Consider the following 21,542-nt stretch of genomic DNA (forward strand, 5'->3'; position numbering starts at 1 on the left):
TGGGGTGGGCGGGGGAAACAAGAACAGAGTTTAAATGAGTGTGGAACTCTCAGCCCGGCCGGCTGGCGTGGCTCAGTAGTCGAGAGCCGACCTATGAACCAGGAGGTCACAGGTTCGATTCCCGGTCAGGGCACATGCCAGGTTGTGGGCTCGATCCCCAGTTGGGGGGCGTGTAGGAGGCAGGCGATCGATGTTTCTCTCTCCTCGTTGATGTTTCTATCTCTTTCTCTCTCTCCCCTCCTCTCTGAAATCAATAAAAAACATTAACAAAAAATAAAAAGAGGACCTGGAAAAAAAATGTTTAAATGTGAACAATAAAACAGCAATCAATACATATCTATCAGCAGCTGAGTCTAAAAATCAAAATAAACGAACAGGCAGGACAGAAACAGACTCCCAGGGAGAGAACATTTGGACGGTGGCCAGACGGGAGGGGAATTGGGGCGATGGGGGAAAGAGGTGAAGGATTGAGAGGTACAAATGGGTCACAACAGAATAGTCACAGGGATGTCAAGTACAGCACAAGGAATCCTACATAATAAAAGCCTAATATGCTAAGTGTCCAGTCGGCCGTTCAGCCAATCAAAGTGTAATATGCTAATGATATGCTAAGGCCACTCAACCGCTCGCTATGACATGCACTGACCACCAGGGGGCAGATGCTTTGACCTGTAGGTTAGCTTGCAGCTGGGGTCTGGCGGATCGGGACTGAGTGAGACAGGGCGGACACGCCCTGGAGCCCTCCCTCGGTCCCTCTCCGGCTGGCCGACCTCCTTAGTCCCTCTCGGACCTGTTCATGCACTGGTGGGGTCCCTCGGCCTGGCCTGTGCCCTCTTGCAATCCGGACCCCTCGGGGATGTGAGAAAGCCAGTTTCAGCCCGACCCTACAGGCCAGGCCGAGGGACCGGACTGATCCACGAATTCGTGCACTGGGCCTCTAGTCTATCTATATATATAAAAGGCTAAGTGACCACCCGTCCGTCCGCCCGACCATCCGACCGACTGACTGACAGTACATATGACACGCACTGGCAATTTAAAAATAAACGACTTGCACAGGCTCGATACATATAAAGCTCTCGCTGGCGCCAGACTGGAGTTTAGATTCCTTTGTTGTTGTATCATGTTGTTATTATTTATTAATCAATTTACATATTATTTTCATATACATTTTACTAATTTCCTTTCGTCTCTGACACTTGTATTATAAAGGGCAAAAAGCGATTTAAAAATATCTCTTTTCATTAATTTCCTCTCAATGTGCACGAATCCATGCACCGGGCCACTAGTATAATCAATAATATTCTAACTAGAGGCCTGGTGCATGAATGTGTGCATGGGTGGGGTCTGGCTGGCCTGCCCCAGCTGGGGGAGGGGCCTCTGGGGGTCGGGAGTGGAGGGGCCGACCAGGGGGAGGGGTCAAGGGTGGTTGGCGGCCGGCCCTGCCCCCTGGTCGAACTCCCAGTCAAACTCCCGGTGGAGGGGACAATTTGCATATTGGATTTTTATCCCATAGGATACCTGTGTGTGATATGAGGGTACGAGATTTTTTGGGGGGGATGATCAGTTTTATAATGTCTAACCCCAGGGGTGCACACCCGAAACTAATGTAACAGTGTATGTCAACTGTAATTGAAAAATAAAAAATGATTTAAAAAAAAGCGGGGGGGGGGGGGGGCGGGGAGAGGGGGCTGGAGAACCTTCCACCTGGAGGCCTGAGATTCCTGCGGGGTCGCTTTTTAGGGTGAAGCAGGGAGGCGCTTGTTTATGGAGAGAAAAGACTGGTCAGAGGCCTTTGGATTCGGGCAGTGAGGTCAGCCTGCTTGGCCACCCGGTAAAGCTGCTCCGAAAGTGCATTGCGGGCGCGCGAGGGGCAGCAGCTTTGCAACTGAGCCCAACTCAGATTCCACCGCCCCCTCTTGCAGCAGAGTCACTGGGAGAGCTCAGAGAGGTTGAGCAACCTGCCCAAGGTCACACAGCTTGCAGCTGATGGAGGAAGTGGCCGCTCCCCCGAGCCAGCAGCCCGACCTTCCCAATAATGCCCCGTTAAAAGCACTGATGTGCCGAGAAACGCGACATGGCACCCCCAACCCTGGACACAGCCTGGGGCCCGCCTCCTGGGACAGCTGGATCGCCTTTAGGGGGTAGGGGAAGAACCAATTCCGGGAAGCAGCCGCGAAGGGGACCAAGCACTTCCGGTGCTCCGTTCCTGAGGGTCGTTCAGGGTTAGCGCACTCATAAGTGACTGAAACGCAGAACACAGGGCTCCGGAGGAGACAGTCTGGACCCTTGCCGGGACTCGGGGTCCCTTAGGTCTAGCGGCCCAATGGGCGCCGCCATGATGAGTCCAGCCATGTAAATAGAGTAGGTGGGGCCCAGCGGACCCTCGCGTCGGCGCGATGACGTCACGGATCCGCGCAGGTAGGCGGGCCTCCCTTGAAGGGCTCACGTCAAACGTGGTCCGGCTTGGTAGGCGGAGCCGTATTGAATGACGGCCAGGCTCCGCCTTCCGGTTGAGGCAGGGAGGTGGGGCGTTCAACACGGAAGTGTCTCAGGCCTGCTTGGGTAGGGCGGGGCGGCATTGAGTGACGGCTCAGCCCTGCCTTCCAGTTAAGGCAGGGGGCGGGGCGCCGCTCAACGCGGAAGTGTCTCAGGCCTGCCTCCATAGGTTTGAGTGACGGCTCGGCCCCGCCTCTCGGTTAAGGCGGGCGGTGGGGTGGAGGGGGCGTTCCACACGGAACTGAATGGGTCGGCGGAGCCGCATTGAGTGCCGGCTCAGCCCTGCCTTCCAGTTAAGGCGGGGAAGGGGGGCGGGGGTAGGGAGGAGGCGGGACGCGTTCAACACGGAAGTGCCGCAGGCCTGCAAGGGTAGGCAGAGCCACATTGAGTGACGGCCTGGCCCCTCCTTCCGGTTAAGGCGTGTGGTGGGGCGTTCAGCACGGAGGTGCCTCAATCTTGCATTGGAGGGCGGAGCGGGATGAGGGCAGAGCGGGGTGGTAGGCGGAGCTGCATTGAGTGACGGCCTGGCCCCTCCTTCCGGTTAAGGCGGGGAGGTGGGGCGTACAGCACGGAAGTGCCACAGGCCTGCTTGGGTAGGGCAGGGCGGCATTGAGTGACGGCTCAGCCCCGCCTTCCAGTTAACGGGTGGAGGGGAGGGACCGTCCAACACGGAAGTGCCGCAGGCCTGCGTGGGTAGGCGGAGCCGCATTGAGTGACGGCCTGGCCCCTCCTTCCGGTTGAGGCGGGGAGGTGGGGCGTTCAACACGGAAGTGCCTCCCCCCTGCATTGGTAGGGCGGAGCCGGGTGAGGGCGGAGCGGGTTGGGGGCGGGCTTTGGCCCACAGACTTTGCTAGGGTGCTTTGTGGGCTGGTTTTGTCGCCCTGGGCCTGGCATGGCGGCCACCTGAGTCCCGTCTCCTCCAGGCCGCGGGTGCACACTGGGCATGCGCAGTCCGGGGCGGCCGCCTGGGTCCTGCCTCCTCCAGGCCGCGGGTGCACACTGGGCATGCGCAGTCCGGGGCGGCCGCCTGGCCACTGAGCCCCCATCCCTCGCCCCCTCCCATCTGCAGTCATTAAAGCAAAGCTGAGGCTCGGCTGCAATGGCCGCGCTGCCTCTCTCACGGGGCCCAGCCAGATGCTGCAGAACAAAGCTTGCAGGTTCCTGAATTGGGGGGCCCGGGCCTTGCGCCTATTCTGATGGCCCCGGAATTGGGGTCCCGGAGCCCCAAGTGGGGGTCCTAGTGAGCAGCAAGCAGGGGGCAGGATTTCAGCCACGGGGCTGGGGGGGACGGGGGGGCCACATCTGCCCTCCGAGGCTCGAGCCAAAGGAGCCGTTTAGTTAGATTCCTTACAGATATCAGGGGGAGCGGGTGCCATGGCCAGTCAGGACCTCAGATTGTCCTAAGAAACTCGGGGGTGAAAAATATCGCGTGATTGAATAATTGGGGGCATCCGTTTTGTTTTGTTTGTTTTAAGAAAACGTGGATGCCCCGAATGGAGATGGGAGGGGAGGGAGCAGGGATCTGTCTTTGCAACTGAGGGATGCATTTGCAATTGATGGATGCATTTGCAATTGACGGATGCATTTGCAATTGATGGGTGCATTTGCAATTGATGGGTGCATTTGCAATTGACGGGTGCGTTTGCAACATGCAAATGTGTGCATCCTTTGGGATGTGCCCTGGTCCAATGATTGGAGGTCTCCCCAATACAGCACTCCCCCCCCTCCTTTTTTACCAAGTTACAAAAAGGTCAAGAAAAAAGACCAGGTGGCCTGCCAGTTGGCACGGATCCATCCGTCTCTTGCCAAGAAATGGAGTAGGAGGTTGCGTGATCTAATGAATAAATCGCATATTATGCAACCCCCTGAACAGAAATGGACTGTTGTAACCTCATTTTTTCATGAATAAGACTTGGGGGTCAAGGTGGGAGGGGTAGGGAAAACGTATCCTTGAAGGATTTGGGTGTTTGATGAGCCTTTAATTGTGCAGATTGGAGCTCAGCACAAACAATTGTCTACGAAAAGAAAGGCTTAGAGTCATGATTAGCTTATTATACCGACTTAGAGCATTTACCTGTATTTTTTTTCTTTTTTTTCCCTGGTGTGTGTGTGTGGCCAACTTCGCAGGTGGAACGAAGCACATCAACCTGTCCTTCGCTGCCTGCGGATTCCTGGGCATTTACCACCTGGGGGCAGCCTCGGCCTTCTGCAAACACGGCCAGAAGCTGCTGAAGGACGTCAAGGCTTTTGCGGGGGCTTCCGCGGGGTCCTTGGTGGCTTCGGTCCTGCTCACAGCACCGGAGAAAATAGAGGTAATGGGGTGGCCCCTCGGCCGCCTTCCTTGGCCAGAAGTCAAGATCCAGCAACAATGCCGGATGCTCACGCTCAGCTAGCTGCATGCTTTGCCTGGGAAACAGAAGAGCTTTTAACATTTAATCATCAGGGATCTGGGCTCCGGATTTGGGAGAGGGGACTGTTCTGGGTGACAGTGAGACAGATAATGCCTTATTTTACCCTCTTTTTTAAAAAGAATATTTGTATTGATTTCAGAGAGGAAGAGAGAGAGAGAGTGAGAGAGAGGAAGAGAGAGAGAGAGACGTCAATGATGAGAGAGAATCATGGATTAGCTGCCTCCTGCATGCCCCACACTGGGGATCGAGCCCGAAACCCGGGCCTGTGCCCTGAGCGGGAATCGAACCCTGACCTCCTGGTGTATTTCGGGCGAGTGCTGGAAATATCGGGGACGTCCCTTCGTAAAGCATACGATTGTCTAATCCAGTGGTTCTCAACCTTCCTAATGCCACGACCCTTTCATACAGTTCCTCATGTTGTGGGGACCCCCAACCATAAAATTATTTTTGTGGCTACGTCATCACTGTAATTTTGCTACTGTTAAGAATCGTCATGTAAACATCTGATACGCAGGATGGATTTTCATTGTTACAGACTGAACATAATTGAAGCATAGTGGTTAATCACAAAAACAATATGTAATTATATATAGTGGGGCCTTGACTTACTAGTTTGATTCGTTCTATGACGGAGCTCATAACTCAAATTACTCGTATGTCAAATCATAAAGTGAAGGAGTGAGACACGTGATGCTGAGCTGATGTTGTGGCGTTCGCTGTGCCAACTAGCGGTGGGTATCTGTAGCTGGCTCGTAACCCCAATTTTAGCTCGCAACTCAAAGCAAAAAACTGGCCGAGAGACGGCTCGTATCTCGAAAAACTCATTAGTCGGGACATTCGTAAGTCAAGGCCCCACGGTCTGTGTTTTCCGATGTGAACATGATGAGGGGGAGGGTGGCTTGATTCTGTCTCCTTCCCAGGCGCTCTCACCGTACTTTGAATGAATGAATGAACGAATGAATGAATGAAAGAATGGAAGACAGGCCAGGGTTCCAACCCTGCACATGGCCCTCACTGTTCATGGCAAATCAGGGAAGACCCTTAATCTCTTCAACCTGTTTTCTTACCATACTGTGAATGAATGAACATATGAACGAATGAATCAATGAAAGAAAGAACAAATGAATGAATGAATGAAAGAATGAATGGCAGACAGGCCTGGGTTCCAATCCTGCCCATGGCCCTCACTGTTCAGGCAAATCAGGGAAGATCCTTAATCTCTTCAACCTGTTTTCTTTTCTTTTTTTCTTTTTTTAAATATATTTTATTGATTTTTTACAGAGAGGAAGAGAGAGGGATAGAGAGCCAGAAACATCAGTGAGAGAGAAACATCGACCAGCTGCCTCCTGCACATCTCCCACTGGGGGTGTGCCTGCAACCAATGTACATGCCCCTGACCGGAATCGAACCCGGGACCCTTCAGTCCACAGGCCGACGCTCTATCCACCAAGCCACACCGGTTTTGGCCAACCTGTTTTCTTACCATACTGTGAATGAATGAACGAACGAATGAATGAGTGAATGAATGGAAGACAGGCCAGGGTTCCAACCCTGCCCATGGCCCTCACTGTTCATGGCAAATCAGGGAAGACCCTTAATCTCTTCAACCTGTTTTCTTACCATAGTGTGAATGAATGAACAAATGAACGAATGAATCAATGAAAGAAAGAAAGAACAAATGAATGAATGAATGAATGAAAGAATGAATGGCAGACAGGCCTGGGTTCCAATCCTGCCCATGGCTCTCACTGTTCAGGCAAATCAGGGAAGATCCTGAATCTCTTCAACCTATTTTTTCACCATACTCTGAATGAATGAATAAATGAATGACTTGAAGACAGGCCTGGGTTCCAACCCTGCCCATGGCCCTCACTGTTCACAGCAAATGAGGGAAGACCCTAAATCTCTTTAACCTATTTTCTTACCATACTGTGAATGAATGAACAAACAAATGAATGAATGAATGAATGGAAGACAGGCCAGGGTTCCAGCCCTGCCCATGGTCCTCACTGTTCACGGCAAATCAGGGAAGACCCTTAATCTCTTCAACCTGTTTTTTTACCATACTGTGAATGAATGAACAAACAAATGATTGAATGAATGAAAGAAAGAAAGAATGAATGAATGAATGGAAGACAGGCCAGGGTTCCAACCCTGCCCATGGTCCTCACTGTTCACGGCAAATCAGGGAAGACCCTTAATCTCTTCAACCTGTTTTTTTACCATACTGTGAATGAATGAACAAACAAATGATTGAATGAATGAAAGAAAGAATGAATGAATGAATGAATGGAAGACAGGCCAGGGTTCCAATCCTGCCCATGGCCCTCACTGTTCACGGCAAATCAGGGAAGACCCTTAATCTCTTCAACCTGTTTTTTTACCATACTGTGAATGAATGAATGAATGAATGAATGAAAGAATGACTGGAAGACAGGCCTGGGTTCCAACCCTGCCCATGGCCCTCACTGTTCACAGCAAATGAGGGAAGACCCTTAATCTCCTTAACCTATTTTCTTACCATACTGTGAATGAATGAACAAACGAATGAATGAATGAAAGAAAGAATGAATGAATGAATGAATGGCAGACAGGCCTGGGTTCCAATCCTGCCCATGGCCCTCACTGTTCACGGCAAATCAGGGAAGACCCTTAATCTCTTCAACCTGTTTTTTTACCATACTGTGAATGAATGAACAAATGAAAGAAAGAAAGAAAGAAAGAATGAATGAATGGAAGACAGGCCAGGGTGCCAACCCTGCCCATGGCCCTCACTGTTCACGGCAAATCAGGGAAGACCCTTAATCCCTTCAACCTGTTTTCTTACCTGCCAACTGGGAGGTCACCCATATAACCCACTTCGAAGGGTTTGTGAAGATGAGCTCACGGAGGCGGGTTCCCATGACCCACAAAACGCCAGGGCAGGACCGCCCTCCCACGACTCTGAGCCCTCAGATCTCCTCCCTCTGCTTTCTGTGTGGTCGCTGGGAATCGGCGCTGCTGCCCTGGCCGGTTTAGCTCAGTGGCTAGCGTGTCAGCCTGTGGACGGAAGGGTCTTGGGTTCGATTCCAGTCAAGGGCATGTACCTGGGCTGCAGGCTCCATCCCCAGTCGGGGTGCACGCAGGAGGCAACCCATCCACGTGTCTCTCTCACATCCATGTCAGTGGTTGAGCATCCTCCTAGGAACCTGGAGGTCACGGTTCGATTCCCGGTCAGGGCACAGGCCCGGGTTGCGGGCTGGATCCCCAGTAGGGGGCGTGCAGGAGGCAGCCCATCAGTGATTCTCTCTCATCATGGATGTTTCTCTCTCTCCCCCTCCCTTCCTCTCTGAAATCAATACAAATATATTAAAAACAAAAAAGATTCAATTTTACAGGATGCATTGATTTTCCCGCCAATCCTATGTCCCCTCATTCAAACATTTGAAAAATATGTAAATAACATAGATGATCATTTAAAACTCCCTCCCATCACCCCTGGCACAGGGAGATACTTAAACCCTTTTATAGGCCCGGCCGGGTGGCTCAGTGGTTGAGCGTCGACCTAGGAACCAGGAGGTCAGGGTTCGGTTCCCGGTCAAGGGCACATGCCCGGGTTGTGGGCTGGATCCCCAGTGGGCGGCATGCAGGAGGCGGCCAATGCATGATTCTCTCATCATTGATGTTTCTACTTCTCTCCCTTCCTCTCTGAAATCAATAAAAGTATTTAAAAAGAAAACACAGCAGGATTGGGGACAACAGGTGGCCTGCTTGGGGACCAGGAACGGTGGGTGAGGGACAGAGCGCTGGATCAGAACGGACCCTTTGACGCAATGTCGAGTCGCCCGTTCACGTCCTGTTTCAGGAATGCAACCAGTTCACCTACGAGTTCGCTGAGGAGACACGAAGACAGTCCTTTGGGGCCGTGACCCCGGGCTACGATTTCATGGCCCGACTGAGGTACGGGGGTGTGTGGGTCCCCAAATGCACTCCCCACCACGGCGTGAGGACTCGCGTCGGGAATGAAAGGCCTGGCTCCGTGCCTGGAGTGTCGGCCTGCAGCCAAAGGGTTCGGGTTCAATTCCGGTCCAAGGCACGTTTCTTGCTTCAAGTTGCATCCCCAGTCTGGGTCGGGGTGCATGCAGGAGGCAACCGATCAATGTGTCTCTCTCACATTGATGTTTCTCTCTCTCTCCCTCCCCTTCCAGTCTAAATATCAATGGGAAAAATATCCTCGGGTGAGCATTAACGACAAAAACATCCTATATAATAAAAGCCTAATGTGCTAAGTGTCCAGTCGGCCACTCAACTAATCAAAGTGTCATATGCTAAGGCCATTCAACCAGTTGCTATGACGTGCACTGACCACCAGGGGGCAGACAGTCGACCGGTTGACCAGTCGCTATGACGTGCACTGACCACCAGGGGGCAGATGCTCCGACCAGTAGATTAGCTTGCTGCTGGGGTCCGGCCGATCAGGACTGAGCGAGATGGGCTGGACACGCCCTGGAGCCCTCCCGCAGTCCCTTCCCGGCTGGCCAACCTCCTGCATCCCTCCCCGGCCCCAATCGTGCACCAGTGAGGTCCCTGGGCCTGGCCTGCGCCCTCTCGCAATCCAGGACCCCTCGGGGGATGTCAGAGAGCCGGTTTCAGCCCGATCCCATGGGCCAGGCCGAGGGACCCCACTGGTGCATGAATTCATGCACCAGGGCCTCTAGTATAATAATAATACCCGGACAGCGTGGCTCAGTGGTTGAGTGTTGACCTATGAACCAGGAGGTCAGGGTTGGTTCTCCATCAGGGCACGTGCCCGGGTTGCAGGCTTGATCCCCAGTAGGGGGCGTGCAGGAGGCGGCCGATCCGTGATTCTCTCTCATCATGGATGTTTCTCTCTCTCTCCCTCTCCCTTCCTCTCTGAAATCCATAAAAATATGTTTAATATCACAAAAGTTGTAGGAAATACACTTTTGTGATATTATACTATGCTAGTACAGTTTTGGTAATATTATATTTAAAGTGTGAAAGATTAATCTTTATTGCATGTAACATATTATACTTAAAATCGTTTTTCTTGGGATATCAATGATTATTACATGTAACATTATTATACTTACAATCGCTTTTCTTGAAATATTAACTGCATGTAGCATTATTATACTTAAAAATTTTTTTTCTAGAAATACTGATGATTATTGCATGTAACATCATAAAAAATAAAATTAAAAAAATATATATATACATATTTAAAAAATAAATAATAACAATGATGAGAGGGGAGTGACGCGGCCACGTTCTCTCCCCCAGACGCGGAATGGAGTCGATCCTGCCCCCCAACGCCCACCAGCTGGCCCACAGCCGCCTGCACGTGTCCATCACCAGCACCCGGACGGGGAAGAACGCCCTGGTCTCCAGCTTCTCCTCCCGGGAGGACCTCATCCAGGTAACTCATTCCTGGGGGGAGGAGGTCAGCAGCCTGTGCCCTTCGCACCCGTGGCTTCCCGTCCTGGCTGGGATGGTCCGTGCTCGGTCAGCCGCGGGACCCGTGAGCGGAGCCTCGCCACGTCAACGCCCTTGAGTTTATTCTAGAAGCGGGTCTCCGGTGCCCTTGAGTAGCAACTACAGCTCCTTAAATGAACGTAGCTGATACTTGGCAGTTTAGGTAAGACGGTGTACCTGTACTATTTATTTTTATTTCTTTATTTCAGAGTGAGAGGAAGGGAGAGGGAGAGAGAGAGAGAGAAACATCCATGATGAGAGAGAACCATGGATGGGCTGCCTCCTGCACACCCCCAACTGGGGATCGAGCCCGCAACCCGGGCATGTGCCCTTGACCGGGAATCGAACCCGGGACCCTTCAGTCCGCAGGCCGATGCTCTATATCCACTGAGCGAAACCAGTTATGGCATCTTCTTTTTTTAAAAAAAAATATAATGAATTTCAGAGAGAGGAAGGGAGAGGCTATCCATTGCTGAGCCAGACATATCTCTCTAGGGTCCTTTCTGATATCCTATAGAATAAAAGCCTAATATGCTAAGTGTCTGGTCGTCCTGTCGTCCATTCAACCAATCAAAGCGTAATATGCTAATGATATGCTAAGGCCGCTCAACCGCTCGCCATGACGTGCACTGACCACCAGGGGGCAGACGCTCTGACTGGTAGGTTAGCTTGCTGCTGGGGTCCGGCCGATCGGGACTGAGCGAGACGGGTCGGCCACGGTCCCTCCCTGGCCCCGATGGTGCACCAGTGGAGTCCCTCGGCCTGACCTGCGCCCTCTCGCAATCCGAGCTGAGGGACACCCCGCCCCCAAGTGCATGAATTTCGTGCACCGGGCCTCTAGTTGACTATGTTTTCTTCTACTTAAGCGCGTGCATTGTGCACTTATAATGGACTTAACGTTTTCTTTCTTACAGCAATTTAAATTTTTTTCTTAAAGACGTAGAATTTTATAGGAAATCACATACCCAGTCTCCAGTCTGAGTGTGAGCACCTCTCTGTGCCTGAGCTGTTTTTCCTTTTCCTCCCTCAGGTCCTCCTGGCCAGCAGCTTCCTGCCTTTCTATGCCGGCCTGAAACCCGTGGAGTACAAAGGACAGGTGCGCTCTGATCCCTGACCCATGATCAGGGATCCCATGGGGATAAGTCCCCTTCGAAGAACCCAGTGTTATAATTACACTTCCTGGTGGTTCCGAATCAGCCCACTGGGCCCTTGTGGTTCTACTTAAGTTCCAGACAGAAAATTCTGGTCTCCAGCCCGGCCGGCGTGGCTCAGTGGTTGAGCCTCCACCTAGGAACCAGGAGGTCAGGGTTTGATTCCCGGGTAGGGCACATGCCCGGGTTGGGGGATCGATCTCCAGTAGGGGGTGTGCAGGAGGCAGCCGATCCATGACTCTCTCTCGTCATGGATGTTTCTCTCTCTCTCCCTTCCTCTCTAAAATCAACAAAAAAAAATTTTTTCCCCAATATTAAATATTTATTTTTACGTACAAAAATATTTTACGGGGCATATGGAATTCCAAAGATTGAACATTTCAGTAATTTTTGTTTGGGACATTGTGTGGAAATATGCGAAAAGAAAAATTTCGTAGGGGCAGCTTCTGAAAAATCAATAATTGTGTTACAAAAAAATGTTATGTATACAAGGACAGCTAATATTTCTTTTACACAGGACTTAGCAAAAACTGACTTGGAAAGCAGTCGCGATTAATTTTTATTTTTAAACTTTTTCATCAGAAACTTACTTTGGCTGCTTGTCGAGCTTAGAGTTTTAGGTTGCCAACAAGATTTTGTCCTCTGTTAAAAAAGAATACACCAAACAACTTCGCAGACTAGAGGTTAAAAAGAGCATGCATCTGTGTTAAAAAATAAAGGTATACCAAAATGAAATGGGGTAAATCCCCCCAAAGCAAGGTTAAAATAAATATATTTTAAAAAGAAACAAAATGTTGCTTTCCAGTGATATAATAGAACCAGAGGACCAGTGCACGAAATTCGTGCACCCGTAGGGTCCACAGTCCTGGCTGGCGATCAGGGCTGATCTGGGGGGCGATCAGGGGGCCCCCGCTGGCACCTGCCTTGGCTGGCCTGGGGCCTGAGGGCTGGGGCAACTCAGAGCGTCTGCCCCCTGGTGGTCAGTGGGTGTCATAGCGGCCGGTCGTTCCGCTGTTCGGTCGATTTGCATATTAGGCTTTTATTATATAGGCTAGATCTCAGACAGGAAGAGAGAGGGGAGAGAGAGATAGAAACATCCATGACGAGAGAGAATCATGGACTGGCTGCCTCCTACACGCCCCCTACTGGGGATCGCGCCCGCAATCGGGGCATGTGCCCTTGACCGGGAATCGAACCCGGGACCCTTCAGTCCACAGACCGACGTTCTACCCACTGAGCCCAACCGGCCAGGGACAATCGAGTTAACTTCTAAACCACTGGCCAGATTCCCCGGTTCTGGCCGCTCTCATGCACCAGGGGTGTATGCTATGGGCACAAACATTAGTTTTTCTCCCAACGCAAATGCCCTATGGGACTGGCCCCGGTCACTAGTGATTCAGGAGCAGATCCCAGGCCCGGACCGTCGAGGTCTCCGTACACACGCCCTCCACCTGGCAGCCGGGTCAGGCCCACGTGTGACGACGGGTTTCCCTCCGCAGACGTGGGTGGACGGCGGGTTCACCAACAGCCTCCCCATCCTGCCCGTGGGCCGCACCGTGACCATCTCGCCCTTCTGCGGCCGCCTGGACATCTCCCCGCAGGACAAGGGGCAGCTGGGTGTCTACGTCACCATCGCCAACCAGGACATCCTGGTGAGTGGCGAACGTCGTCCCTAAAATCCTCCCCGTGCTCTGAGATGGTGAGCTCACGTATCGTTTCCTGTACAAACTGTGTGTTCTCGGCGGCAAGGTTCCTATTTTACTTTATTTTTCTTAAAGCATATTTTTATTGATCTCAGAGAGGAAGGGAGAGGGAGAGAGAGAAACATCAATGAGAAGACAGAACTATTGATGGCTGCCTCCTGCACGCCCCCTACTGGGGATCCAGCCCGCATCCCAGACACATGCCCTTGACCGGGAATCCAACCGTGACCTCCTGGCTCCTAGGTTCACGCCCAACCATGGAGCCACGCCGGGTGGGCCCTCCTCGTTTTATTTTTTATTTTATTTTTATTACTAGAGGCCCGTTGCAGGAAGATTCCTGCAAGAATAGGGCTTCCTGCGGCCGGAGCGAAGCAGAGAAGGGAGGCGGGCTTCGCTCCCTTCTCCGCCCCTCCGCTCCCTTCTGCAGCGCTTGGCTTCCTTCTACGCCATCTTCAGTCTTCGCTCTGCGCCTACGTATGCAAATGAACCACCATCTTTGTTGGGTTAATTTGCATAATCGCTCTGATTGGCTGGTGGGTGTCGCGGAGTGACACCAATTTGCATGTTTCTATTTGTTAGTGTAGATTGGTAATCATCAGGTTACAGATGTAACGCACGCCGACCCTCACGGCCCTGCCCTACTGCCCCACCCTGTCTCTCTGTCCTAGGTGTCCGTGGCCAACTTGGTGCGGCTCAGCCATGCCCTGTTCCCGCCGGGCAAGCAGGAAATGGAATCCCTGTACCATCGCGGCTTCCGGGACACCGTTGGGTTTTTGCTCAAGGAGAACTGGTTCGAGTAGAGGGCCCCCAGGCACGTCCCGAGTCCGGTGGCGATCGGTGATGAGATTTCTATGAGCCCTCAGAATTCTGTCACAGTTACCGGTCTTGGTCACAGTTTGCGTCATTATGAAAAGTTAAATGTTCACTGGCTGCAAAGAAAGACGAGGCGTTTCATGAGAAGGTGGCAACGTTATCAAGGGCACAACGCGGGATGCACTTAACGCACACGGACTCCTGCAGAGCACGGAGACCCAAACCAACCTCGCTCGTAGCCTTGGGAATAAGACATGAATCCCGCCCGGTCAGCCAGCGTGGCTCAGCGGTTGAGCGTCGACCTAGGAACCAGGGGGTCAGGGTTCGATTCCCGATTAGGGCACATGGTTGCAGGCTCCATCCCCAGTCAGGCATGCAGGAGGCAGCCGATCGATGCTTCTGTCTCCTCATTGATGTTTCTCTGTCTTTCCCTCTTTCCCCCTCTCCCTTCCTCTCTGAAATCAATAAAAAAATATTTTTTTATTTTAAAAAGAAAGCGAGTGCAGATGATCATTCCTTTACGAGTTCCCATTCATTTAGCAGGCTCGGACTCGAATCTCCCGTCTCTTTCCATGGGGTCTGCCGAGCGTGACTCCTGACGACGAAGAGGCAGTTACCAACGAGCCCGTTTTCAAGGGCCAGCCCTTCCTGGTTATGCACCTGTCCTTCCTGCCGTTCGAAACCATCCTTTCGATCAATGTGATGGCCCTGAAAAGCCTCCAATACACGGCATTGAGCTCCTACGCCCCGACCGCTGTCTCTCTTCTCTGGATCTGGGCACAGGCTGGGCGAGCAGCGGCGTCCCCTGGAGGGGGTGCGTTTACTAGAAACGCAGTCGGGTCTTCACAGAGGGGCTCATCTCATTCCTTCTCCAGTCGGGTCTGGCCATTCACTAGCTCTTTCACCTCCGTCCCTGTTATGTGGATACTAGAGGCCCGGTGCACGAAATTCGTGCAAGGGGCTCGGCTCTCGTAGCCCCGGCTTCGTCTGGAAGGTCATCCGGAAGGTCGTCTGGAAGGTCGTTCGGTCTAATTAGCATCTTAGCTCTTTATTCTATAGGATTCTATCTGTGTGAGCGTTTAATGAATTCTTTACGGATGCCTTCTCAAGCAAAAACACATCTTTTCTTTTTTAAAACATATTTTTATTGATTTCAAGAGGGAGAGAGAGAAACATTGATGATGAGAGAGAATCATGGATCAGCTGCCCCCTGCACGCCTCCTACTGGGGATCGAGCCCGCAACCCGGGCATGTGCCCTGACCTGGGACCGAACCCTGACCTCCTGGTTCCTAGGTCGACGCTCAACCACTGAGCCACCCAGGCCGGGCCAGAAACAAATCTGAATGCACCGGGCGTTGTAAAAGTATTCGGTGCCGACAGCCTGCGCCTGTGACCGTGTGGCTGGCTGGTGCGTCCCTGGAGGACGGGGTAGGAGGGGTGATGGCCTGTGTACTCCAAGCGTGTCAAACTCGCGACCCGCGCCCACAACGAGTATTTCTGCGGCCCAGCCAATAGGACGGCATGAAAGAAATGTTTTAATAAAAGTTTCATCACTTAATTTTTTCACTATCATGTTGTACATAATTATTCATCACAAACCACAATGTTCGCTAATGACGGATGACTCTCATCGTGTTGCGTTCATTTCCCTCACGCGTAGGCGCGCCTTCTCTCCCCACTGATACCAGCGGCGAATGTTCTAGCAGCCGATGGCCGCGTCCTTCGTCTCGGACTGACTGGCTTGGTGTGCGCAACGGGAAATATCTCGCTTTCGGAGAACGAGAAAAACAGGTTTATCTGCGCGACGCTGATTCATTGATGCCGTTATTCAGTGTCTGGTAAGTTCATGCTCAAGAAAAAACATTACTTTTCATTAAAATGTCCTATTATTTTCGCCCTGACTGGTTTGGCTCAGCGGATAGAGCGTCGGCCTGCAGACCAAAGGGTCCCGGGTTCGATTCCCGGTCAAGGGCATTTACCTGGGTTGCAGGCACATCCCCAGTAGGGGGCGTGCAGGAGGCAGCTGATCAATGTTTCTCTCCCATCGATGTTTCTAACTCTCTATCCGTCTCCCTTCCTCTCTGTAAAAAATCAATAAAATATATATTTAAAAAAAAATAAAAAAAATGTTCTATTATTTTCTGTGAACGACGACTCGTTTATCTCAGCCCTTTGCCTTCAGCAGGTCTCCGTCGGAATAAACCTACGTTTCTGTGGAAATGGACGTGTTTGTGGCCGCACACACGTCAACCGTGTGTATGTGGCCCGTGTTCGCCTGTGCGTGTGCACGGCTGGCCAGTCCCACGCTGTCCCCTGTCCTTGTGGCCCCGCATGGCTCGCAGGTGCTCGGAGCAGGCCCCTCCACCGTTTTGGGGGACAGCCTTTCGGGGTGTGGTGGAGCTGCTGGACGGGACATCTGACCCAGATCCCGGTGCCACTGTGATTGGCGGCTCGTCCGGTTCCCAGGTCCCTGTTGGCGTCTATTCCCTAATAACCTCCTCCCAATGGCTGTCCTTTAACATCCCATGCGTCTTCCCCGCTTCCTCTTTTCAGGAACATCCTTGCTTTGTAACTATGGTTACAAACACCAACAATTAGGGAAGACAGGTGTGGTTGTCCGCTTCAGCGATGCTGTAACAGGCCAGGCCGTAGTAAACAACAAAACTCTGCCACACGGGGGCTTGGGATGTCGCCCTGAGCATCAGAAGCTGGCAAAGCGCCAGCTGTAGGGTCCTGGCATCGGAGGGGTGGGTGCCCTGGACCTGCTGATATTTATAACATCCTTCACGGCCATAAAGAACCGTCCACTTAAACATGGGCCTGCTCCACGGGGTCCGACGTTCAGTAAACTCCCCCCATTGCCTCGGCAGGGCCAGGTCACATGATCTCCTGGGGCTCACACGGCCCCCCCGGTCGGACGTTCCCCACCCCAGGCCACCTGCCTCTCAGGTTTTCCGATGCCTGTGACGTGTGCCCTATGCACGTGCAATTTATTTACAAATAAATAAACAAAATGGGACGCATGGGAATGATTTTCTAAGCAGAACAGGGCCATGACAGACAGTTTGCCAACGCCATGCGAACCCGGTACACACGGTATCGCAGAATGACTCGCCGGAGTCCCATGTCGTACTGTTAGCCAACCTCACCTCCGTAAACTTTAAAAAAAGATGCATATAATGACGTCCCCTCTTATATTTATAAACTAGAGGCCCGGTGCATGAAATTTGTGCATGGCGGGGCAGGGGGGAGTGTCCCTCAGCCCAGCCTGCACCCTCTCCAGTCCGGGCCCCCTCAGGGGATGTCACTCCGGGATCGGGCCTAAACTGGCAGTCGGACAACCGTCTCGAAATCCAGGACCGCTGGCTTCTAACCGCTCACCTGCCTGCCTGCCTGATAACCCCTAACTGCTCTCCCCTGCTGGCCTGATCGCTCCCTAACTGCTCCCATGCTGGCTTGATTGCCCCTAACTGTTCTCCCCTGCCAGCCTGATTGCCCCTAACTGCTCTCCCCTGCCTGCCTTATCGCCCCTAACTGCTCTCCCCTGCCTGCCTGATTGCCCCTAACTGCTCTCCCCTGCCTGCCTGATCGCCCCCTAACTGCTCCCCCCTGACAGCCTGATCGCCCCTAACTGCTCTCCCCTGCCTGCCTGATAACCCCTAACTGCTCTCCCCTGCCAGCCTGATTGCCCCTAACTGCTCTCCCCTGCCGGCCTGATCGCCCCTAACTGCTCTCCCCTGCCTGCCTGATTGCCCCTAACTGCTCTCCCCTGCCTGCCTGATCGCCCCCTAACTGCTCCCCCCTGCCTGCCTGATCGCCCCTAACTGCTCCCATGCTGGCTTGATTGCCCCTAACTGCTCTCCCCTGCCAGCCTGATCGCCTCTAACCACTTTCCCCTGCCTGCCTGATTGCCCCTAACCACTCTCCCCTGACAGCCTGATCACCTCTAACCGCCTCTGCCTGCCTGATCACCCCTAACTGTTCTCCCCTGCCTGCCTGATTGCCCCTAACTGCTCTCCCCTGCCGGCCTGATCGCCCCTAACTGCCTCTGCCTTGGCCCCCGCCACTGTGGCTTTGTCCAAAAGGACGTCCGGTCTGTCCAGTCTAATAAGCATATTACCCTTTTATCAGCATAGGTATTAATCGTACAAAGGATTCTGGTCCGCCCCTAACTGCTCCCCTGCTTGCCTGATGCTCCTAACCACTCTGCCTGCCTGCTTAATGCCCCCCACTGCTCCCCTGCCAGCCTGATCGCCCCTAACTGCCCTCCCCTGCCGGCCTGATCACCCCTAACTGCCTCCCTGCCTGCCTGATCACCCCTAACTGCTCCCCTGCCTGCCTGATTGCCCCTAACTGCTCCACTGCCTGCCTGGTCACCCCTAACTGCCCCCCTGCCGGCCTGATCACCCCTAACTGCTCCCCTGCCGGCCTGATCACCCCTAACTGCCTCTGCCTTGGCCCCTGCCACCGTGGCTTTGTCCAGAAGGATGTCCGACAGACGTCCGGTCTATCCGGCTAATTAACATATCACCCTTTTATTAACATAAGTATTAACCGTACAAAGGATTCCGGTCCATCATTTCTATCGCCGAGGAGCCAGTAGTCAGGGAAGGTCACGGTGTCGAGACTGCCCTTGCCTCAGCTCAGCTGTGTCTGTGCCAGAGCAAAACACGTCATCAGCTCTGCCCCACACTGGCCCCTGGGACACAGCGCCCACCGGGCGTGAATCCGGACGTGCAGGCATCCCTCCCACACCTCCCCTCCGGTCATGTCCCCGCTCCCACTGCCGTGAGAGAGGCAGCCGCGGGATTCACGTGCGCAGTCCGGCACAGCTCATAATCACAGCGTCTCGTCCGCCTGCATCGGGTAACGGGACCAGGGGGGCATCGTGCTAACCGAGAGAAGCCAGTCAGAGGACGACGAGGGTCCCATGATCTCACTCGTCTGCGGGGTCGAATGAGCAGCATTAACGGACGGAGAAACGAGAAACAGAGGCCTGGGCGCATGGCCCAGATGGACAGATCCCAGGGGGAGGTGGGTGGGAAGACGAGAGATTCGCCAAAGAACATACACGCACGTAGGCATCGCCCGTGGGCACAGCCAACAGGGCGGGGAAGGCCGGGGAGGGGTCGGGGGCTGGGAGGAGGGGGTAAGGGGGACATCGGTAATACGATCAGCCATAAGAATAGATATCCCGCCCCGGCCGGTGTGGCTCAGTGGATAGAGCGCCGGCCTGCAGACTGAAGGGTCCCGGGTTCGATTCCCGGTCAGGGGCACATGCCCGGGTTGTGGGCTCGATCCCCAGTAGGGGGCGTGCCGGAGGCGGCCGATCCGTGATTCTCTCTCAGCATGGATGTTTCTATCTCTTTCTCCCTCTGAAATCGATAAAAATATATTAAAAAAATAAAAGAATAGTTATCCTTGGCCAGTGTGGCTCAGTGGAAAGAGCGCTGGCCTGCAGACCAAAGGGTCCCGGGTTCGATTCCCGGTCAAGGGCATGTACCTGGGTTGCGGGCGCATCCCCAGTGGGGGGCGTGCAGGAGGCAGCCGATGGATGCTTCTCTCTCATCGATGTTTCTTTTTCTTTTTTTAATATTTCTTTATTGATTTCAGAGAGGAAGGGAGAGGGTGTGTTCTGTGTAAAATATGACCAACTCGCTATTAACGACGAATGTGTCTGTATGGAGTTAGCGGCATTTAACTGCGAACACGGGGAGGGGCCTGCAACCCAGGTCCATGCCCTTGACCGGGAATCGAACCCGGGACCCTTCGTTCCGCAGGCCGACGCTCTATCCGCTGAGCCGCACCAGCCAGGGCCGGCAGAACCATTTTTATTTTTTTCCTAGAGGCCTGGTGCACGGATTCGTGCACTGGTGGGGGGGGGCGTGGCCTGTGGGGATCCACCTGCTGAGGGAACGCACTGACCACCAGGGGGGCAGCTCCTGCGTTGAGCGTCTGCCCCCCCTGGTGGTCGGTGCGCAACATAGCGACTGGTCGACTGGTCCTTCTGCTCTTCCTCACTGGGCTTTTATATATAGAGATTTTAAAAATATATATATATTTTTATTGATTTCAGAGAGGAAGAGAGAGGGATATATAGATTTTTTTAAATTGATGACAGAGAGAGGGAGAGAAACATCCACGATGAGAGAGAATCACAGACCGGCCGCCTCCTGCACGCCCCCTACTGGGGATGGCGCCTGCAACCTGGGCATGGGCCCTAGACCGGGATTCGAACCCTGACCTCCTGGCTCCTAGGTCGATGCTCAACCTCTGAGTCATGCCGACCGGGCGGAACCTTTTATTAAAGGAGGGAGGGCGGTGACTGTGGGGTGATGCCCAGAGGCTGTGCCCAAGCCCCCCCCCCCCCCCCGTGACCCTAGTGCAATATTCTAGTTACGTCTGCTATGAAACTCCATCTTTAAACCTCATTTGTGACCATCAAGCACCCCCTGCATTTAACACGTTCCCTTTCTCGCATCTGAAGCTTCTTAGCACGGACCCCGGCCTAGACTCAATTCTCAGTCCATAATGATGGGCCGGCCCGGCCAGTGCTGCTCAGTGGTTAGCGTCCAGCGACGAACCAGGGGGTCCCGGGTTCGACTCCCGGTCAAGGGCACGTGCCCGGGTTGTGCGCTCGATGATCACCAGTAGGGGGCGTGCAGGAGCCAGCCGATCAATCATTCTCTCTCATCATGGACGTTTCCATCTCTCTCTCCCGTCCTCTCTGAAAGTCAGCGCCCACTGCTGTTCCTCACGTGGGGGAAGCCGGGAGGAGAGATCCCGGTGACGACTGACCGTGAATTGTCGAGGGTGTCTGTCGCCCGAGAAGATCCTGCGTTGAGCATCTGCCCGAAGAGGTGGGAGGAGGGTGGGAGGAGGAGGAGGAGGAGGAGGAGGGGGAAGGGGCGAGCCATCTGGCTGCAGCGTCCGGGGACCACCAGGCACATCTGGACACAGCTGCGCCAGGGACCTCATTAGCAATCACCTGTCGGCCCAGCAGCCTCGGTCCAGATGGCCCGGCAGGTGGGCTGCCCGGGGAGAGCGCATATTTTAGCCAGTAATTGGCCACGGGGCCCGGGGAGGCGTGAAGGTTTCGTTTACCTCCGTTTAGTTTATCTTATTTGTTTGTTTGTGTAATCAATGTTTTTAGGAGAAAAATACGGGAGAAAAGTCCTCGTTGGGCTCGGCTGGGTCTTGTGCCGTCTGCGACCTGCTGTGGGCTGGGGGTCGGACTCTGGGATATTTTTTTTTCCATCGATTTTTTATTTTCTTGGTTAATCCTCACCGGGGATATTTTCCCATTGATTTTTTTTAGCGAGTGGAAGGGAGGGGGAGAGACAGGGAGACATAACGTCGATGTGAGAGAGACACATCCATCGGTTGCCTCCTGCACCCCAAAGCCTGCAACCCAGGTAGATGCCCTTAGCTGGACTCGAACCCGGGACCCTTCAGTCCCCCGGCCAATGATCTATCCACTGAGCCAAAC

At 53.3% G+C, this 21,542-nt stretch overlaps 1 protein-coding gene and 1 pseudogene across 3 annotated transcripts; one reads left to right on the forward strand and one right to left on the reverse strand.

The window, feature by feature from the left end:
* The first annotated feature begins 3,506 nt into the window (after nt 1-3,506).
* On the forward strand, nt 3,507-14,605 carry PNPLA4 (patatin like phospholipase domain containing 4). Of its 3 annotated transcripts, XM_070402723.1 has the most exons (7): nt 3,507-3,656; nt 4,627-4,811; nt 8,755-8,849; nt 10,194-10,329; nt 11,416-11,481; nt 13,036-13,188; nt 13,908-14,604. In XM_070402723.1, the coding sequence occupies exons 1-7, from the start codon at nt 3,599-3,601 to the stop codon at nt 14,037-14,039; spliced, it is 825 nt and encodes a 274-aa protein (XP_070258824.1). In that variant the 5' UTR covers nt 3,507-3,598; the 3' UTR covers nt 14,040-14,604. The 3 variants fall into 3 exon arrangements, with proteins under 3 accessions (XP_070258824.1, XP_070258823.1, XP_070258825.1); XM_070402722.1 differs by lacking the exon at nt 3,507-3,656 and having other exon boundaries at nt 4,379-4,811; nt 13,908-14,605; XM_070402724.1 differs by lacking the exons at nt 3,507-3,656; nt 13,036-13,188 and having other exon boundaries at nt 4,379-4,811; nt 13,908-14,601.
* A 4,287-nt stretch (nt 14,606-18,892) lies between these two features.
* The window catches only part of LOC139000466 (SNW domain-containing protein 1-like), a 62,456-nt pseudogene continuing 59,806 nt past the window's right edge, over nt 18,893-21,542 (reverse strand).

This window comes from Myotis yumanensis, unplaced genomic scaffold, assembly GCF_028538775.1.
Source record: "Myotis yumanensis isolate MYYU_CA2020_CCGP unplaced genomic scaffold, mMyoYum1.0.hap1 SCAF_24, whole genome shotgun sequence".
Classification (NCBI taxonomy): Eukaryota; Metazoa; Chordata; class Mammalia; order Chiroptera; family Vespertilionidae; genus Myotis; species Myotis yumanensis.